Below are 21,512 nucleotides of genomic sequence, written 5' to 3'. Positions count from 1 at the left end.
TCGATTATACTGGCATATGCATTATGCGTTTAGCTAAATACATCCTTAAGCTCATTTCAAACTATGTATTGGAGATTGAGATTACGAATTGAAGAAAATTTACCAATCAAGTCTTAGTTTACTTTGTCTCGATCAAATTTCAATTTCCATTTGCAGTTTCCAATCTTTAATATTTTATATCCAAGAGTTAGATCGAACACGTGTGTTTAAGTCCGTTTTGACATTTCAGAATATTTATTTCTACAAATTTTATTCTTATTTTAATTATCAATATTATTATATTATTTTTCTTTTCTTGTGATTTAAATATGACAGTTGAATTAGGTTTCATAAAGAAATCCGAGCCGTGGCAATTGGAGAGCAGATTTTTTCCCAGTAAAGCAGGTGGTAAACCAGCCTGGCTCGATTTGAAACATCTTCCTGATAAAAGTGACCTGGAGTGCGAGTATTGCAGTGATCCTTGCTTATTTCTATGCCAGGTCTATGCACCATACGAAGAAGATGCCAATGCATTTCACAGGACTATTTATATTTTTATATGTAAAAATGCAGGCTGCTGCAAACCGAATCAAAGTGGAAATTTGAAAGTTTTTCGATCACAGTTGGGCAGAGACAACATTTTTTATCCAATTGGAGCACCTGTTGATCAGGAGAATTGGGGAAAAGATATTGGTGAATATTATAACAACAAATTATTTCTTTGGTAAATTCTATATATGTTAGATAATGATTATGTGTAACTTTTTTTGTGTCTTTTCTTTCAAGATATATCATTATGGACCAAAACATGTCGCGTATGTGGGATTTTGGCACATAGTCGATGTGCCAAATGTAAAGTTACTAATTATTGTTGTCGTGGGCATCAAACATATGATTGGAAGAATGGACATAAATATACATGTGGCATTAAAGAAAATAATGACAACAGTTTTTTGTTTCCCCAATATGAAATTACAATAACATTCGATGATTCTGATGAAGAAGATATGGAGCAAGGTGATTTAAAAACTGAACAGATAGAAATTGAAAAGTATAATGAGATGGTCCGGAATGATAAAGCTGGAACTCTTCAACATGAAAATGTTAATGATGATTTACTACAGATGGCTAGTAATGAAAAGGATGAAACATTTACAGAGTTTCGTATGAAAATAGACAATTACCCAGATCAGATTTTAAGGTAAATATTTCTTTAAAAAAGTACACAAGATTGTGGCAACTAATATTTCATCTATATTTCTTTGATAGGTATGACAGAGGAGGAAAAATTTTATATATTTCGTCACATAATCAAGTAACAAATATACCAAAATGTCCAGAATGCGATGGTGATAGGCAATTTGAATTTCAAGTAAGCATTTATATGTGTTTGAGTGGGTGTGTTTGGTTTGTTATTAAACCAAAGATGTGGACTATTATAAAAATTATACAATTGGAGATTATATTAAAAAAATTTTTGAACATTATTACGTATACATAATTGTTGATACCAATAAATAATTTGATAAAAATTAATTTGCAGATAATGCCACAGCTATTAAATTTCCTCAATTTCAAAGACATTGTCAATTGCCTTGATTGGGGAATATTGGCTGTTTTTACTTGTAAAAAATCTTGTATACCTAAAGATAAATATGTAAAAGAATATATATGGAAGCAAGACATTGTACAAGAAGAAACAGAATCTAAAATAAATCAAGACAGATAAATGTAATTGATTTTTTTACTTGTTATTTACTTATATGATTTTTTAATATTTTTCTATTTTAATTATCCAGAGATCAACAATTGTTTTATTACTTGGATAAACAACTGTATTATAAGGCGATACAAAGGAAATTATTTTATTTTAAATAATAAGTCTAAGGAAATAAATAATATAGAAATATAATAGATTTATAATAATTTTATTACAAAGATAAAAGACTTACAAAGAACATATAAAAAGATTAAAAACAAAGAGGTGTAAGATTATTAGAAGAAGATAAAATGATATAAAAATGATAAATATATATTTACGGTATATAATATACGGTATATATTATGAAAACTTCGATTATATGCACTATGTTTTCTATTAATCATACGTATAGTTTATACATCTAATATTTTTATTTTGTTTTTTATCTTTACCATCTCTTGTTATTGTAATATATCAATTATAATATGTAATATACCAATCATCTTTTTATGGTAGATATAATAGCATGTACAAAATTTATAATAAAATTATCAAATCTTTTTTCAATTTAAACAATATATTATATGTATCATAGTACATATTGTGATTCTTACAATGCTTACAATGTATGCTTTCTTACAAAGCTTGTTTATTTAATTCGGAAAAATTATATTTAGAATTTTTATACTATTTTATCCATTAATATATGTACATCGTATACATTAATTAAGTACATTAATTAAGATAAGATTACGGTGGCTTCAGGTGGAAAAGACTATTTGGGACAGTACTTCTGCACTGTACTTGCAATAACTCTGAAACTTTCTTAGCTCATCAATCGATACCGTCTCTGTCAGATTATCTGATAAATTAATCGGATCTTGCACACACATTGCCGATAAGCAAAAAGCTTCTGGCTCGTCTTCGGTAAAATTGTTTTGCAGATAATTAATATATGGACGCATATCATTCGATGAATTTTCTAGAGTATCAAAACCGGTAAAAACTCTTTTGTCTAGTTTTCGACCCAACAATGGACAGACCACTTCATATTCAAAATAAAAATTTGCATAGTATAAAAAAAATGTTAGTAAATGTTTTTCAAAAGACATATCTAGTTTCTTAATAACAAAATTACAGCTTATACCAATTTCCCATCCTAAAAAAAAATTAAATACTGAGTATATGTAAACTGAACAGTACATTAGCATATAAACATAAAATATATAAGTTGAGTATATTAATTAGTAAATAATTATTGTCTTTCACTCTAATTTATTTATTAAGTTAACACTTTAACTCGTTCAAATTAAATTAAATTAAAAAAAAATGTTTAATGTTTTATAAAGATATTTAAAAAAATATTCCTACTTACCATTAATTCGCCGTGATTTATTTTCTTTCTGAATTAGCTTTGATATGCTAGGGAACACTTGCATAGTTTGCAAATAAAAAATAACACACCATGTTATGGTGTAGCTTGTTATAAAATGCAATCCCGCTACGTGCAACCATTGTTTAAGAAATAAAATCATTTTTCGGCACAATGGAAAAGTACGATTATAGTACCTAGAAAAAAAGTTTTATTTTTGTTTGTGTCCCAAAAAATACAGTATAATATTAAAAATACTTTTATTTCAGATTTATGTCAAAAAAGAAAAAAAATACTTACTTAATTATATTTGTAGTTTCCACTGCTAGTCTATTTGCAACTGAAATGTCACAACTACGTCCAGAAAGAACATGCTGTACTTTTACAATTGGTATTCTACTATGTAATTTCACTTCGTGCATTTTCCACTTTATGCACAATTGTTTATCAAAGGATAGATATTCTGCAATCCTTGCAATCAGAGTCTGATGACGACGTGTTAAATTTTTTCCTTCATACATATTATCTGAATCACAAGAATAGAGTAAAAATTAATAGAATAGAATAAATAGATACAAAACATATATATAACTCATAATAATAAAAAGTAATATACAATAAATAAAAATTTGTAGGAACCAAATTTTCAAATTGTTACATTACTAATTTATCGCATATTTGAAAGTAAAAGTTAAATTTTATTTTACTTCTGATATAATTGCAAGTTCCAAAAGTTATACTTATAAACCAATATCAAAATGTTTGACACACTTTTTGTGTTGTAAATAAACTCCATATAAACTATTTCACTATAAATAGCAACAATGATAGTTATATTAAAATGTTAATGCTCCTGTTTTGATAAACTCAGGTACACAGGAAAATATTTTAAGTATTAACAAATTAAAGAAATTATTCTAACTATACATATACTTATAACAAAAGCTATTTTATAAATTAAAATTAACTTACCACAATCAAGAGAAATATTAACATTGCTCTTGGGGAGTCCTAGATCTGAGATCATGGACCCGTAAGCACACACATTTATCTGTGGCTGAAATTCTCTTAAGTCATCTAACAAGTCGAGCAATATATACTCGACTGTCAGATCATGACATATATTATTTGATTTCTCAATCAAAATTTCAGAATTTTTTTTAGTCGTAATTAAGAATTGTTCTACTTGGTCTGATAAATGATCTAGACTGTATCTTATTGCAGGTCTATGTATTGCGTGGCCACAATACGATTCAGGACCCTCAAGCGACCAGAGTGAACAGATGGCGCAAATTTTATATCTTTGTTTCTTATCGTCAGTATATGGCGTATTATTTTGAGGATAATATGATAAATTCGTTTTCGGATAATATAATTCCAGATGTGGAGGATATATTACATTATCAAAATACATTTCAGGATACCTCTCTACATCAGGATAACATATTTTACAACCTACACTTCTCGATATTGTATGTTGCATACAAATCCACGAGTCAAGATAACGCTGCATGTCATGCGCCGTAAATATATACATCTGAAATTAATTAAATAAACGGTACTGTAAATTACGTAATAAACAAGCCACATACTTCATCACTGATTTATTTACTTAAACTAGACTGCATCTCTTTTAATCTAACACTATTTACCATTAGAAATTAAATTCGGATATATCAACTAAATTAAGTGCTAATTTATTATTGATTTATTGTTTTAATTCTTTATTGCTCTATCCGCAAAAAATTAATATTGAAAGAAAGAGGGAAGGAAAGAAAAAGACGGAGAGAGAGAGAGAGAGAGAGAGAGAGAGAGCGAAGGAGAGAGAAAGAAGAAAGAGAGAGAGAGAAAGAGAGAGAAGAAAAAAAGAAAAAAGTTTAAATAAAAAAATACAAATAATGTAACAATGTTAGAAAAAAGAAACATTCAAGAACTATAACAATAAACTATATTAAATTAATTAATCCTTGCGGTATGAAACGTTAGCCATGAAGCGCGTTGCGATAATCGAGCCGCGAGAATGCTTCCACACCGCGCGAAAACTGTTGACATTTTACTAATAATTTTGCAATATATTATGTTATGTTGTTAATATTAATCTGTTTAAAAGTCCCTAGTTATCTCTATTTATTAGCCAAAAATAAAAGAGAAGTATTAAAATAAATTTTTGTAATATATCGCAATTTATTAATTTAAACAAATACACAAATTAAAAAGAGTTAATTTAATAGTAAAATTTAATATATTTCGAAACAAGAAACAATATATAAACCAACATTGCATTATTGTCGACGCTCGTACCAAAAGTGTTAATTACTTTAGCAATTTTTATGCAAAAATGCTTAATTTATTTTTTTTTAATATCCAGATCCTAAAATTTTTGCTCGTTGCTTACAGTTGAAACACGGGCATGTGGCATTGCTAACAACATGAAAAGGCAGAACGGATATGAATAGGCAGGTCAATATCCTTTTACTAATAGAAAAATGACCTAAGCGTATAATAGGGATGAGTCAGAAGAGAAAGTTCGAGGGCATTTTTTTTCGCTCAAATTGTTCGTCTAACACCGTTACCGTTACAATTACTTTTTTTCGGTAACTGTAACGGTAACGGATATGAATAGGCAGGTCAATATCCTTTTACTAATAGAAAAATGACCTGAGCGTATAATAGGGATGAGTCAGAAGAGAAAGTTCGAGGGCATTTTCTTTTCACTCAAATCGTTCGTCTAACTCCAGATAACACACAATATTGCATGAATATTCTATGTTGCATCAAATATATTTTTATAAGAATATTTTTGAAGAAATCATTTATATATGTCTGTAAAATATCTTTGTTTATAAAAAATATTCTATAAACCTGCCCAGAATATGTTAAAATCAGCAGTAGGAACATATTCCATAAATGCCCTGATGGAAATATTTTGCTGAAAGTACTATGAAATCAATGAAAAGTAAAATAAAAGTTTTTGAAAAATTACTGAATATATTTCAAAATAAATCAATAATATGAATGAATAATTTTCCGTATGAAAATTTAATATAATACTATGAAATATAAGGAAAGTTAAAATATACTACTGAAAAGTAATAAAAGAGAGAGAGTTTTGAAATAATTATCATTATAAAATTTACTGAATTAAACTGAAAACTGTTACTTTTTAATGAAAAATTGCTGAAATATTTATGAAATTAATTAATGGAGTCAATTGAGAGAAATTTTCAAATACATTTCAGCAAAATTTCGTTAAATTTTCAGAAAAATATTTCCAGCAGGGTGTTCAATGAATATTCAAATGTACTGAAGATGTACATAGATGACGTTCAGAATACATACCCAAATAACATAAACACATTCTATAAACATTCTATAAAATATTTATTCGTATCTAACGAATGTAATAATAATAAAGGTAATAAAGAAATAATATATTTCAGATTTCTATTGTGCATACAAGCTTCTATTATTGCATCACCGATCATACTAATAAAAAATGCATATATTGATAAAAAAAGAGATAAAAAATGAAAACATTAATATATGCTTATCATATACACATACTAAAAAAACAATTGTGACATAAGATTACAGTTTATATACTTATATGTATTTAATAAATTGTATGAAATACATATACGTACCAGAGGTGGATTTATGTTTTTGCCGCCTTGGGCTGCAAAGTTTTTGTTTTATAATTTTTATTTTATGTATTTATGTTATATCTCATGTAAAATAAAGAATGTTTCAAGCGTAATTGCTCCTTACAATTTAATATTAACAGCCTGTGTTACATTTTTTTACATAACAGATATGTTACATTTCAGGCTTCCCCCCCCCCCCCAATTGCACTTTTTCAAATCTGATAATCTTTTTTTTCTCATTTTTTTTTCCTAGAATCGCATATTTTTTTCTGCGACGATTCTGCCACCCCGGGCTATTGTCCATTCAGCCCATGCCTAAATCCGCCCCTGATACGTACACATATTTATAACTTATACTAATTTAGTAGAATATTCAGTGAATGTTCTTTAGATGGTATTAAACATCTTCTCTGAGTATTTCTGGAATATAATAAAGAATATTTTTTCAACCTATCTGGAATATTTAAATTGGTCTCATTTGAATGTTCCATGAAGATTTAAAAAACATCTTTTAGTACATTGAAAGAATATTCTATATTTTCAACAAATATTTATAAAATATTTATAGAACGTGTTTGTGTTATTTGGGCAGTTATCACAGTTAAAGCAAATTCTGATTTAAAGAATCAAATAAAACGGTAAGTTCGGTGTAAGGTGTATGCAATCCACGTGGCAGGGAACGATTATTAAACCAACACTCTCACTTTCAATATTAAGTTCCTATGTATGCATTGGAACAATAAATTTCAAATTGAGATAATAAATTAAAAATAAATTAGTATTTAACTTTGCCATATATCCAAGTTTAATGTTTAACAGTGGAAATATCAGATTGATGGAGACCATTTAAATTCAATTACTTTTCATATTAATTTTTTGCATGCTACTATTGCTCCTTCGTAATTTTAAATTCGGGGAAAAATTAAAAATTATGCACATACCTCGGAATTGGAATAATTTGCTAAACTCCGTATTACACTCAACACGTGGAATAACTATGCGCTCCAACGTTACGTTCTAGACGATGTTGACTGCCAGAAGGACAAGTAAAAAGTGAAAAGAGGGATGCATTCGTAAAACCGTTTTATACTGTAACTGCAAGTTAGGTATAGGAAATCAACCAATCACAGTAAAGCTCGCCGGGTAGGTTGTAACAATGTGCATTCCGCACTGTTAAGAGCCGATCAGGTTCTACGTTTTAACACCCCCCATCACTGGAATGCGGCCATATAATTGAGCAGAAGCGACAGGTAGCTACCTGAGTAGGATACCGAGTCGCTTTTGCTCAATTGTACGTGTATTATAATTTGTATTATTTTTCCCACCGATCGTGTTAGATTTATAAATTCCGAGAGCGCACTCCGTTCGAACATATTTATTTTCGCGCTACCATCGCTTATTAAACCGATTTGTTATTCTCAAATTACAACCACCGTTGCGATGTTTCTTTTATAATTACTCACGTACTCAGAGTTTCTTTTGTAATTATTTTCATCTTTACTTTTAATAAACTTATTATTTATCTAAAAACTACTAATTTAGAGTCTCTCGACAAATTGCTGAACGAATCTTAACGAACCGACGAGTTATTCTCCGCATCGTAAAATTCGTTACAAGGTTTAATATGCAACTGCTAATTGGTCGGTTCTTAACCCTCAACCCCTAAAGCAATCTACAGTGTAATACGGTCTTTACATAGTCATAAAAAATTTATTAATATTAGCAATATCTACAACACGCCAAGGATTAATAAAGTAACAAATCGATCTTTCCTTACAGATAATACATATACAGGGTGTTTCGTAAATACCTAACACTGAGTACGCTACAAGATTCCTTGTATAAAAGTAAATAATAAAAGTTGTTACAAAAAAGTCGAGACACCAATAGTTTTTGAATAGTGAGCTATTGAAGTTAACCAATTACGGAGCGGAACTATCGGGTGCTCAGGCACGGCGCGTTCGAACAGACGAAAGACGCCCCCGCGATTCTCGTAAATTCCACGAGCTGCGAAACAGGCTGCAGAAGCCGTGCCTGAGCGCCCGATAGTTCCGCTCCGTAATTGGTCAACTTCAACAGCAGACCATTCAAAAACTATTGGTGTCTCGACTTTTTTTATAAGAACTTTTATTACTCACTTTTATACAAGGAATCTCGTAGCGTACTCAGTGTTAGGTATTTACGAAAACACCCTATATAACGAGATAATTAGTTAAATTTTATTTCCTATGGGAAATTTACACTGCAGTCGATGTTCTGCATATAAAAAATCGATATCTGATAAGAAGATATACTTTTTGAAGATTTTTTAGTGCCATATTAGACTAGGAATGTTTTCTTTATTGTGCACAGCATCTAACCATAGAGATATAAGACTAGAGGGAGCGAGTCGTATGCTAGCACGTAAGAGGCCGCGATATAGCGATAGAAAGAGAACGCTGCATAAGGGCCCCTCTGTCTTTGTCTATACGCGCATGCGCTTTTGCGCTGCTCATTGTCTATAACGCATTTAGGTTCTAACCTCTTGAACAGTTTGAAAAGATAACCTTAAAGAAAAATTCTCAAAATTACAAACTTATTACAGCAATCTACTACATATGCGCACGCTCCGCACGCATATATTCCATGATCTGCACATGCGCACATAAACAAAGACAGAGGGGCCCTTATGCAGCGTTCTCTTTCTATCGCTATATCGCTCTTTCAGCTCGTTCGCTCCCTCTAGTCTTATATCTCTATGCATCTAACATATGTAATTTTTTTTTTCAATTTCTAACGTTAGTTATAACATTATATAAATAGATCTCTGTATAAGTTAAAGCTTTATATAAAAGTGCTAAAATCTCTTATAGATAAATTTAATCATGATATTTAAATATAAGATTTTCTTTTATGAAATAGTTTTTTTACATTAAAAAGCAATAAGTATAACTTTTACTATAATAATAATATAAGTTATAATAATAATAGTATAATAAGCTAAAATAGATTTAAAAAATCATAAAACAATGTCATTTGTTCCATCTTTCAATTTACTTCATCTATATTATACAATATATTTAAATTTTTTGTAAAATACAGATGGATTGACATCACAATATGTATATGTAAATTATGTAAAAACTAATTACTAATAAAACGAAACTAATAATACATCCAATCAGCCAAATAGTTCAGTCAGTCCAAATATAAAAGTGTTCATCTAAAATATACATATACTTAGAAAATGATACCCCTTTATACACTCACCCGAAAAAAAAGCGGTACACTGAAAATGTGGGAAAAATTCATCAAATTTCAACTGACGATAACTTCGTAAATAATAAAGATAGAAAGTTCTATAAAATATGGAAATAAAGCTAAAAATCTCTACTTTAAGAATCAATTTATTTCAATGTTGCAAAATAAATTTATTGAAAATGGCGGATGACAAAGCGCGAGCATGCAAAATTGAAAAATAATGGTTCGAGTTTGCGACGGTGCACGGTATAAACCAAAAATTGTAGCTTATTGGGATCAAAAGCGTACGAAAGTACAGAGTCTCCTCTTTAAAATGCTTTTTTATGCATCTCGATACGATGATTTTTCGCCGAGAGATTCGCATTTGAAGAAAAAGGCAGATTCTTACTTCAAATGCGAATCTCTCAGCGAAAAATCATCGTATCGAGATGCATAAAAAAGCATTTTAAAGAGGAGACTCTGTACTTTCGTACGCTTTTGATCCCAATAAGCTACAATTTTTTGTTTATACCGTGCACCGTCGCAAACTCGAACCATTATTTTTCAATCAATTGTTTTGCATCCGAAGGAGATGTCTGCAGATCTTTTGTGATTTCTCCGCCCTGACTTTTTGTTTATGCTCGACCGCACATTGCGAGAAGAGTGCTTGATTTCTCTTGATCTTTTTCTTTCGAGACGCGTTACTTATTTGTACGACTTCGTCAAAGTAAACAATAATTAATCTTTTCGCATTGAAATTATTGGTCAATTATGGCGACGATAAGTCCTGAAAAAGCTGCTCAAGTTGTAGCGTTAATTGAAGATGGGAGAAGTCGAAGGTACGTTGCTGAGGCACTTGATTTATCAGTGTCAACCGTGCAACGTGCTTATGCTAGGTACTTGGAGACTAATTCTGTCCAAAGAAGACCTGGTTCGGGACGTCCTCGTTGTACGAATGAAAACGATGACCGATTTATTGTTTTAAATTCATTAAGAGACAGACATCGAACGGCTGTTCAAATTCGAAACAATTTAAGAGATGTCCGCGAATGTAATGTATCCGTTGACACTATTCGAAACAGATTAGCGGAACACGGTCTTTTTCCGCGCAGGCTAGCAAATGTACCTTCGCTTATGCGTCGCCATCGCGTAACTCGACTCAATTTTGCTGTCGAGCATGCAGGCTGGACATATGCAGAATGGAGTACCGTTCTTTTTAGCGACGAATCTCGTTTTTGTCTGTATTCTTCAGACGGACGAGAACGAGTATACCGTCGCGTTGGAGAACGATTTGCAGACTGTACTGTAAGTGAGAGGCCTAGAAGTAAGAATCTGCCTTTTTCTTCAAATGCGAATCTCTCGGCGAAAAATCATCGTATCGAGATGCATAAAAAAGCATTTTAAAGAGGAGACTCTGTACTTTCGTACGCTTTTGATCCCAATAAGCTACAATTTTTGGTTTATATCGTGCACCGTCGCAAACTCGAACCATTATTTTTCAATTTTGCATGCTCGCGCTTTGTCATCCGCCATTTTCAATAAATTTATTTTGCAACATTGAAATAAATTGATTCTTAAAGTAGAGATTTTTAGCTTCATTTCCATATTTTATAGAACTTTCTATCTTTATTATTTACGAAGTTATCGTCAGTTGAAATTTGATGAATTTTTCCCACATTTTCAGTGTACCGCTTTTTTTTCGGGTGAGTGTATAAATCTTAATATTTAAAACATTTAATTTTAAGCTATGAATCATTGAGTAACAATTATTAGATAAAAATGTAGAAAAATAATATAAAGTTATGTTAAGACATATCAAGCTATGATGTTAAGAGATGCAAGTATTTCCTATATATTAATTTCATATCAATCAAGATACCGTATATTAATTAAGGTAAGATTACGACGGTGGCTTCAGATATGGGATAGTTTTTTTTAGTATTTTTGCACTATAATTGCAATAAGTCTGAAACTTTTTTAGCTTACAATTAGACACCGCCTTTGTAAGATTATGTGACAAATCAAATGGATCTTGGACGCATAACGACGATATGGAAAAAGCTTGAGGCTCCTCTTCTGTAGAAGTGTTCTGCATATAATTAATATACGGAATCATATCTTGCGGTAAATTTGACAGATTGGTAAATGCATTTTTTTCTATTGGTTGACCCAACAATGGACAGACCACGTGATTTTTAAAGTTAAAATCTGTATAGAATATAAAAAATCCTAATAAAAGTTCTTCAAAAGTGTGATCTATTTTCCTAATAGGAAAATCATAGCTTATACCAACTTCCCAACCTAAATAAAAAAAGTAAATACTGAGTATATGTAAACTGAAAAGTACATAAGCATATAAACATAAAATATATAAGTTGAGTATATTAATTAGTAAATAATTATTGTCTTTCACTCTGATTTATTTATTAAGTTAACACTTTAACTCGTTTAAATTAAATTAAATTTATAAAAAAATGTTTAATATTTTATAAAAATATTTTAAACAATATTCCTACTTACCACTAATTCGCCATGATTTATTTTTTAATTTAACTAGTTCTGAGATGTTGGGAAACACTAGTAGAGTTTGCAGATAAAAAATAACGCACCACGTTATGGCGTAGCTTGTTACAAGACGCGATCCTAATAAGCCGCAGAAGTGCAACCATCGTTTAAGAAATAAAATCATTTTTCGGCACAATGGAAAAGCACGATTAAAGCACCTTGAAAAAAAGTTTTATTTTTGTTTGTATCCCAGAAAATACAGTATAATACTAAAAATACTTTTATTTCAGATTTATGTCAAAAAAGAAAAAGAAACTTACTTAATTATTTTTGTATTTTCCACTGCTAGCCCATTTGTAACTGAAATGTCACAAGTAAGTCCAGAAAGAACATGCTGTACTTTTGCAATTGGTGTTCTACTATGTAATATCACTTCGTGCACTTTCCACGATTGTTTATTAAAGGATAGATAATATGCAACCATTACAATCAGAGTCTGACAATGACGACGTGTTGAATTTCTTCCTTCATACATATTATCTGAATCACAAGAATAGAGTAAAAATTAGAATAAATAGATACAAAGCATATATATAACTCATGATAATAAAAAGTAATATACAATAAATAAAAATTTGTAGGAACCAAATTTTCAAATTGTTACATTGCTAATTTATTGCATATTTGAAAGTAAAAATAAAATTTTATTTTATTTCTGATATAATTGCAAGTCCCAAAAGTTATATAAATCAATATCAAAATGTTTGACACACTCTTTGTTTTGTAAATAAACTTTAAATAATATACTATTTCAATATAAATAGCAACAATGATAATTATATTAAAATGTTAATGCTCCTGTTTTGATAAACTCAGGTACGCAGGAAAATATTTTAAATATTAACAAATTAAAGAAATCATTCCAACTATATATATATCCCTATAACAAAAGCTATTTTATAAATTAAAATTAACTTACCACAATCAAGAAAAATATCAATATCGCTATTGGGAAATCCTAAATCTGAAATCCTGGATCCAAAAGGATAAGCCTTTACATGTGGCAGAAATCTTCGTAAATCAGTTATCAAGTTGTACAATACATGATTAATTGTCTCATTGTGACATACATGATTAGACCTCTCGAGCAAAACCGCAGCATTTTCCTTAGACATAATTAAGAATTGTACCACTTGTTCTGGTAAACGATCTAGATCAGAACCGTATGTTATTCCAAGCTTATGTTCGATCTGCTCACAATGACGATTGTACGTTTCAGAACTACCAAACCACAGGAGCAAACAAGCAGCGCAAAAGCAAAATTTAAATCTTTCCGTATGGTCAGGAATTTCTACCAATCGTGTCATATGATAAGGAACATGCAAGTGTTTTATAAAGTAGATCTCCGACGAGCTTTCATAATTGCAAAGTTCACAACGATATTTCTTCGCATTGTATTTACTCCGGAAATTGTTATGGACCTCTTGTAACACATTTTTTACAGAAGATGTCCATGATAATTTGAAATTTTGATGTGTGCTGCTGGTCACGTGTTCTTGTAATGATTCTTCATTATTTTTTATTTTACTAGAAAAGTTGTTGCTATCACATAACAAGCATTCAACAAAATCATTTCTGCTTTTCATGCATTCCCGTGCCAATCCTAATTTACTATAAAATTTTCCATCTTTTATATATTTCTTGTCATCTTTTATCATCTGAGACAACAATTTTACGTGCGTTTTAGATCGGATATGATTGCAAAAGTGCTTCTGTAACTTGCCTTTGTTTTGAAGTTGAATGGTTTCGTCACATACTAAACAGAAAGTTTCCCTAGTATCAGAGCATAGGGAGAAATATATGTTAATAGCAAATGTATCAATTATTGCATGATTTGCCTCGTGAAACTCATAATCTACATCAAAAAATATAAATTTTGAATTTTGAGTTACAGCAGATGTATCTTTATCACTTGTATTATCAAAATTCTTGACTTTTGCAGTGCTAGTACTTGGAAGATTATTATAGTATTCATTATTAACAAATTGCGAAGTGTGAGCTTTGTTATTTGAATTATCCATTTGTATATCAGTTGGTGCATTCTTCTTTCGCAATAGCTGCCTCTTTTTATTGTTGACTCTATTCTTTTTACCCAGAAAAGTTTTCTGAGTATCACCATGAGTTGGGTTTTGTAAAGTAAAGATATCTTTGTCACTGTTATCTCCATTATTATATTCTACAACACCAGTGTTTGACAAATCAGCTGTTTTTGATAAAATAGAATCATTATCTTCCTTATTAGCAAATAACAAAGCCTTGTCAATTGAATTATTTATTATTATATTAGTTTGCACATTGTCCTTTCTCAAAAATACCATTTCATCTTTCTTCTCCTTTGTGTCGTGGGTTTGTAGAGAATCTTTTTTTAAATTGGAGGTAGAGGTATTTTTGTCACTTGTATCTCTTACATTATTGTATTTAACGGTATTGGTGTTTGATGTATCAATGGCTTTTGACAATTTGGAATCATTACTAATATTTTCATTATTAGCAAGATGCAAAGTGGATGATTTGTTATTTGAATTATTCGCTTTTACATCGGTGCACACAGCTTTCACTTGTAAAACACGTGGTGGTGCTACTTTTTTATTCTTTCTTTTTTTTTTTTTACCGTAACAAGTTTCCCAAGTGTCTTCTTTTCTTTCATTATTTATCATATTGTTTGAATCACTGCACTGATTTAAGGACATTAATTTCCTTCCTTCCTGAGATGTGTTGGATGTAAAATTGTCATATTCCTGCATTTTTTCTATAACAATTGCTCGGAACTTTGAAAGCACATAACCTTTACGTTTAAACAAATGTAAACACTTTGTCAAAAATCTATAAACTTTTCTTTCATTGAAAAATTATTACTTTTCTTAATACTGTCTTACTGTCTTGCTGTTTTTATCTGCGTCGTATTTTATATCAATTTTATATCTTATCTCTCTCATTCTGTGTTTTACTTAATCAAAAAAAAGGAGAAAGAAAAAATACATAGGATTGGATTTGTACTTCAATATGCACTGTCAGCTGTCAGTACTGACAATCTACAGCTCATGTTACGTATAGTTTAGATTTGTCGCATCGTAATGTCCCAACATGCTCCTACTCGCTTCAACTATATGTAACATAATACTATATTAGAGATTGGAGCGTATTGGAGCGAGTAAGAGCATGTTGGAGCATGCGGCGCAAACGAACTTTTTGACGTTTAAGTTTTCAGCACTAGCAGGACAGCTATCAGTGCGTTTCGCAACACAGTCATATAGCGTTTTCGATTATACAGGATTTGAACGACCCAGGGTTGATCAATCACTATTTTACTATAAATGCAAGTCTTTCATTGGTGGAGAGGTTGCAATGACGTCATTAACCAACCCTGGGTCGTTCAAATCCTGTATAATCGAAAACGATAATAATAAACATTCTTATGGCTCGTACCGACGGTACGCAATAATGGTTGTGTTTATAAAATAAAATAATGAATAATAAGCTTTTGGAAACAAATATGATTAGTAAGGATATATAATAAACCATATAAATTTATATTAAGTACGTAATTGATTGATTTTCTTATGCATAAGCATTATGCAATTATCTGAGTACATCCTAAATGCGTTCCGAAACTCATTCCGAATCGTAATTTATATGCCTGATAACTTCGTAGCGTTCCATTTCGGAACACGCGTGGCACAATCATCTGCGTGCGGAAGTGACAGCAAAGCCGGTACCTTAGTGCTATTTTGCTACGTGTCATGTACACAAATCCAGTTTGTAATAACAGCAACTGACGATTGCGGCTTTGTCTTTGCGAATTTCTTTCTTCATCTGTTCGCTCCGAGCATCCAAGGTATTAACATCTTGACACCTCCCGTTCATTAACTGCGAGATTGAAGTGTGTATGTGTGTATATGTAGTTTTCAACTATTTATTTATTCGAGAAAAATCGTGCAGATGTCAAATCTTGAAGAGTTCGGATGTCAATGTTGTAAGACATATGCACGACATGTAGTGCTCGTTCTAAGATTATTAATAAATATACATACTAATATTTTGATTGATTTAAAATCTACATTGCACTGATACTTCAAAAAAATTCAATCTCATCTTTTTTCAGTAATTAAATACTGATTTAGAAATAAAAATATTTTTACTTATATATATTTTTATCGGTATATTATATTGGTTTATTAAATTGTATAAAATATTATTAGAAATAGGAAAATCTTTATTCTAATAAATTTTATTAATTTGCAGCAACAGAAACATGCGGCAGTTAAAAGGAAAAACGAAAGAGACAAATAAACAAAAGAAAGAGCGAAAAAAGGAATTCTTGGAGAATAAGCAGAGAGTGTTTACGGTTGTGTTGCCCACCATAGCTGCGATATTTGTGATAATAGCAGCATTTATTTACTTTAAAACCCGTCCAAAACTTGTTGAGTACTAACAATATATCATTTTTCATCATACATTCATGGAGAGAAAATAAGATATACATTTTAACAATACATAGACAATTTATCCTTGCATTCTGCATTTTTATGAGCATATGAAAGTTTTTCTAAAAGGAGACACATTCTACTGTCCTCCTTAAGATACCTTGTACCTAAACTATTTCTGATACAAGATAGTATTTTTTGCAAAAATATCAGTTTTATTTAATAAAAAGATATTTTTAAGGCTGAGAGTTATGTAATATTGAAGTATTATTGGCTAAGACGTAAGAAGGACAATGTTTTTTATGGAATCATTATAGTACGGGAAAAGTTAGGATAATTATATATTACTGTAATAAAGTTTATTAACATCGAATAACGTAAATCGACATTATAATTTATGTCTTCCTCAATTCTCTTTGCATGCATTTTAAATGTATTATAAGAGACATTATAAAGTGACAAGAGTATAGAACTTTATTATACAATATTGTCAATATCAATTTATCTTCTTGCGTAAAACATCACTGGAAAGTTTATATTTATAAGATATACGTTTATATTTATATTTTAATAATTGTTAAATCTAATTGGAAGACATTAATAGCCTGTAAAGCATTTAAATAATGAATATGGGTCCAATACAGTATAAAAATATATTTCTTATATATAAACAGCATTGTGTATGTGTGTGTTATATTTTCCTTATCTTTCTAGATCAAATTAGCTAAGGAAACATTTTAGATTCTTCAGTTTTATATTTAAACTTTAAAATGCAAAATTTAATACTAACACAATAAATCTATTATTATTTTATCATTTGATCGAAATGTACCAGATTAGAAGAGTAAAAATCTGTTTAATTTTAATTTTTTCCAATTTATTTTCGAGAAATTTTATTTCTCGCCAAAGAAATCACCAGTTACCAATAACAATAAAAATAAATGGTATTAAAATATAATTAAAAATATTTTAGTTATATAAAAAAAATATTAATAACTACAAATAACAAAAGTATATATATTAGAAAAAAATCAAAGGAAATATTCAAAGAATCTTAATTGAATTGCGCGTTTTGTTTTTTATTTCAATAATAATGTGTAAATAATTGCATTGATTGAACTGTATTAAGATAAAGTAAAAGAGAAAGGCGTCATATATTGCGCTAATAAGCAGACACGTGGATCCGCAATCGATAGAAAGTTAACACACATTTACGTTGTTACGCCCAGTTAAAAGCCGCGCCAGCCCCACGTGTGAATCGCTGCGCACGTTCGCGCACAGTGTGCGTTCGCCCGCTGTACTTTCGGAAAAAAAATACGGCGCTCCACAGAAATACGAGATCATGGCGGTGCCCAACACCGGTGTAGGTGAGTTATTTTGTTAAACGACCCTACGCGAAAAGATGCACATTATTGTGGTCTATCAATTTTATTAAGATACGGAATTTTACCTAGATAATTTAACAATAATCATCGGGTAGTTTGTGCCACGAAAAACGCAAGTTGTCAGCGGATGTCGGATATCGCAAATTGCTATATTTCTTGTTATAACAAGTCATCGAGAGACGATAGAACACGGTAGAACCTTCCGCCGCTGGTCGATATTTTTCTCACAATATTGTGATTCGTTTCGGGAGATTCGGCGAATCATTTGCCGCCCGCGAAAGATTCGAAAACACGACAATAGTGTAAAAGGTTAACCATGCTCAAGTCCCACCTTGAGCCATAACCTGTATTGGCGCAAACGTGCGATACATTTCAATCAACTGTTACGATGGATAACGCGATTGTAAGCCGCGATAAATCCTGTTTCAGTCGTGCCCCGAAACTTTCGTCTCTTAGAAGAGCTAGAGCAAGGGCAGAAGGGTGTAGGCGATGGAACGATCAGTTGGGGCCTGGAGAATGATGATGATATGACCCTTACGCATTGGACTGGTATGATTATTGGACCACCTAGGGTAAGATATATTTTATCAGTATCATTTCTCACTACAATTGCAATATGAATCTAATATATTTTATATTCAATAATACTTTTATAAATTATTAGATGAAAATATAGCAAAATAGTATCTGTCAAACATATTTTTGTATCGGTATTAGTTGTAATAAAATATATTTGTGAAGGCTAAAATGTAAAATGAAATTAGATTATATTATAATTATGTATATTGTATCATATGGAAGTGTTTATTATATATTAAAATATAAAATATGTGATTTGATGTCTAAGAATTCATTATATCACAAAATAAATGTGATCTTATATCAAGATTTGTACATATGTATGTAGAATACTTTACTAATTTAACAGTTAATATAATATTGTATTGGTTTTTTAGACACCGTATGAAAATAGGATGTATAGTTTAAAAATTGACTGTGGTCAAAGATATCCAGATGATGCACCTAATGTAAGATTTTTAAGCAGAATCAATATGAATTGCATTAACAGTGCTACTGGAGCTGTGAGTATAACTTCAATATGCAAATATGTATGTGTATGTGAGATAAGAACATATATATTTATAATAATATAAAATTTGCAAGGTGGATAATCGCAGTGTGCCAGTTCTTGCAAAATGGCAACGAGAATATACAATTAAAACAGTTCTTCAGGAACTCCGTCGTTTGATGACGTTGAAGGAAAATATGAAACTTTCCCAGCCTCCGGAGGGCAGCACTTTTTAGCCTAACCGTACGAACAGAGATATCTTCCTTTTTGCAATAGCATGAGGCGGGATCTAATGAAGGTACCAAATAATATTAAATGGGTGCCTATTGAAGATATATGTTTAAAAAGAAATTAAAAAAAAACAGCTTTGTGAGAAAAAGAAGGTAATAGCTTGGAAAGTTGAATAAGTGTACTAAGTTTATGTATAGATTAGATAGATAAATTGACAGGATGTCAAATTTGGTCACAGCTGGTTTTTTGTCCGCATTTGTCATGTAAAAAATGTAGCATCGGTCTTGAATCCCGATTGTATTATTTCACGAATATACCATCAAATTTGCGCACGAGACAATAATTCAGTTTGCGTGCGATTTGATTTCCAAAAACTATTCCAGCTTTTCAAGCTAGTACAATGTAAAGCGAAAAAAATCATATTTTGAATCTTAAAACTGGAGACACGGACTGTGTAATAAAATGAATAATCAGTAAGAATAACTTATGCCTTTGAAGTTTTTTAACAAGAGAAGAAGGATAACGCTTGGTATCGTGAACTGTTTTAAGACTTTTCTTCTGTTTGCGCATAAGTGCCATTTTATCTCTTGCGGAAGTGTCTCTCACCCAGTGCTGTTGTAGAAAATTTGTAAATTTCAAACCATAAATCTGTACATCCATTTTACGTTTGCTGCGTACTATTTCAACTAGTGGTCTTTGACAAAAAAAAAAAACAAAAAAAACTAATAAATTGCGCGCGTTTGTTGAGAAATTGTATCCTAAAAATGGCCTCTCACGCTAAACGAATTACGTTTCGATGAAGAGACGTCGCTATGTAACATACACAAGTGGCAATTTGATTTACAATATCTCATATGGTGAATGATATATAATGCTGCATCGCAAAGTACATCAATGTATGAAGCATTGTGAACAAAATCTTTTAGTTAACATATTTGGGTGTATGTGTATTGAAAGTATGCACGCTATCTATATATTTCATTATATCTATTAAAATACAACAGAATTAGTATGCAGATAGTGCTGTTTGACCCAGTCTTCATAATTGATGTATTGTGAATATTATTTTTTATTTCTATTATACTGAATTCCCAACAAATTGTGTAAAATATACAAGCTGCATATTGTTATGCAAAATCAAATTTATCGCATCTTTTGTGCAATTATCATTATAAATTATATAGACTACAATATTGCTGAAACTCGAATTGTATGCAGCCCATTCATAATCTCCTCGATAAAAAGTATGTTCCAGCAAGAGAATAATTATATGTTACTACAATATCATCTTGGGATTTATGTTATCAAATTAATCGAAAGAATGTCTTTATACTTAGGCTTAGACTAAAGTAAATTCCACCAAAGTAGATTTTGAAATATCTTCACGTTTAATTGTGTAATGTAAAAATTTGTGTTTACAAATGGAATATACATACCTCTTTGTCAGCTTCGCATTTCAGTATTACACTATCAGTAATATAATAGTGTAATTTAAATCATTCTATTAAAAAAGTAACAAGTTATAACTCCATGTGGACGAAATCAAGCTTAAGGAGAATAAAATGATTTCCTTAGAAATGGACGTTGCCTTCCTTTGTTACTCGTACAAATTAAGAGTTTTCCTTTTTTAACTTGTATCGATGCTTTCTCTCGATGCACTTTCGACTTAAATGACATTCAAATTTGTGTAAATATTTTCTCTCTCAGACATGTCTATGGTTTCTTAGAGAATGGTTGAAACATTTTAAATTTGTCAATAATATGAGAATACAGAAATCATAATTAAAACTTACCAATAAATAAGAACAATGCGCTCGGTTTGAAATATTCATAATACTTAGATATATATTCTGCGTGTTGCTAAAGATCGTATATTACACATCATGTATACACACCAATCTCATTAAAAGAATAGACACTGC

General features: G+C 30.5%; 3 protein-coding genes across 8 annotated transcripts; 2 read left to right on the top strand and 1 right to left on the bottom strand.

The window, feature by feature from the left end:
* The first annotated feature begins 157 nt into the window (after positions 1-157).
* On the top strand, positions 158-4,649 carry Zfrp8 (Zinc finger protein RP-8). Of its 2 annotated transcripts, none has more exons than XM_067354813.1 (4): positions 158-672; positions 766-1,180; positions 1,249-1,351; positions 4,278-4,649. In XM_067354813.1, the coding sequence occupies exons 1-4, from the start codon at positions 309-311 to the stop codon at positions 4,578-4,580; spliced, it is 1,185 nt and encodes a 394-aa protein (XP_067210914.1). In that variant the 5' UTR covers positions 158-308; the 3' UTR covers positions 4,581-4,649. The 2 variants fall into 2 exon arrangements, with proteins under 2 accessions (XP_067210914.1, XP_012231809.1); XM_012376386.2 differs by lacking the exon at positions 4,278-4,649 and adding an exon at positions 1,523-1,714 and having other exon boundaries at positions 160-672.
* Positions 2,745-15,765, bottom strand: LOC105677606 (speckle targeted PIP5K1A-regulated poly(A) polymerase-like). Of its 5 annotated transcripts, XR_010890160.1 has the most exons (8): positions 13,401-15,765; positions 12,742-12,961; positions 12,437-12,639; positions 7,639-7,728; positions 4,026-4,590; positions 3,354-3,579; positions 3,057-3,250; positions 2,745-2,840 (listed from the first exon to the last, which is right to left on the bottom strand). XR_010890160.1 is itself a non-coding variant. In XM_012376349.2 (5 exons), exons 1-5 carry the CDS (start codon positions 15,223-15,225, stop codon positions 9,871-9,873), a joined length of 2,592 nt encoding a protein of 863 aa, XP_012231772.2. In that variant the 5' UTR covers positions 15,226-15,764; the 3' UTR covers positions 9,712-9,870. The 5 variants fall into 5 exon arrangements, 4 of the variants coding, with proteins under 4 accessions (XP_012231772.2, XP_067210900.1, XP_067210901.1 ...); XM_012376349.2 differs by lacking the exons at positions 2,745-2,840; positions 3,057-3,250; positions 3,354-3,579; positions 4,026-4,590; positions 7,639-7,728 and adding exons at positions 9,712-9,899; positions 11,903-12,217 and having other exon boundaries at positions 13,401-15,764; XM_067354800.1 differs by lacking the exons at positions 2,745-2,840; positions 3,057-3,250; positions 3,354-3,579; positions 4,026-4,590; positions 7,639-7,728 and adding an exon at positions 10,400-12,217 and having other exon boundaries at positions 13,401-13,631; positions 14,205-15,763.
* A 2,344-nt stretch (positions 15,766-18,109) lies between these two features.
* Uev1A (Ubiquitin-conjugating enzyme variant 1A) lies at positions 18,110-21,511 on the top strand. Its single transcript, XM_012376200.2, has 4 exons — positions 18,110-18,272; positions 18,720-18,862; positions 19,247-19,372; positions 19,455-21,511. Exons 1-4 carry the CDS (start codon positions 18,248-18,250, stop codon positions 19,593-19,595), a joined length of 435 nt encoding a protein of 144 aa, XP_012231623.1. The 5' UTR covers positions 18,110-18,247; the 3' UTR covers positions 19,596-21,511.
* The last annotated feature ends 1 nt before the right edge of the window (position 21,512 follows it).

Source organism: Linepithema humile, chromosome 5 (genome assembly GCF_040581485.1).
Source record: "Linepithema humile isolate Giens D197 chromosome 5, Lhum_UNIL_v1.0, whole genome shotgun sequence".
Classification (NCBI taxonomy): domain Eukaryota; kingdom Metazoa; phylum Arthropoda; class Insecta; order Hymenoptera; family Formicidae; genus Linepithema; species Linepithema humile.
The sequence above is the reverse complement of the archived record's forward strand: the minus strand, read 5'-3'. Positions and strand labels throughout refer to the sequence as shown.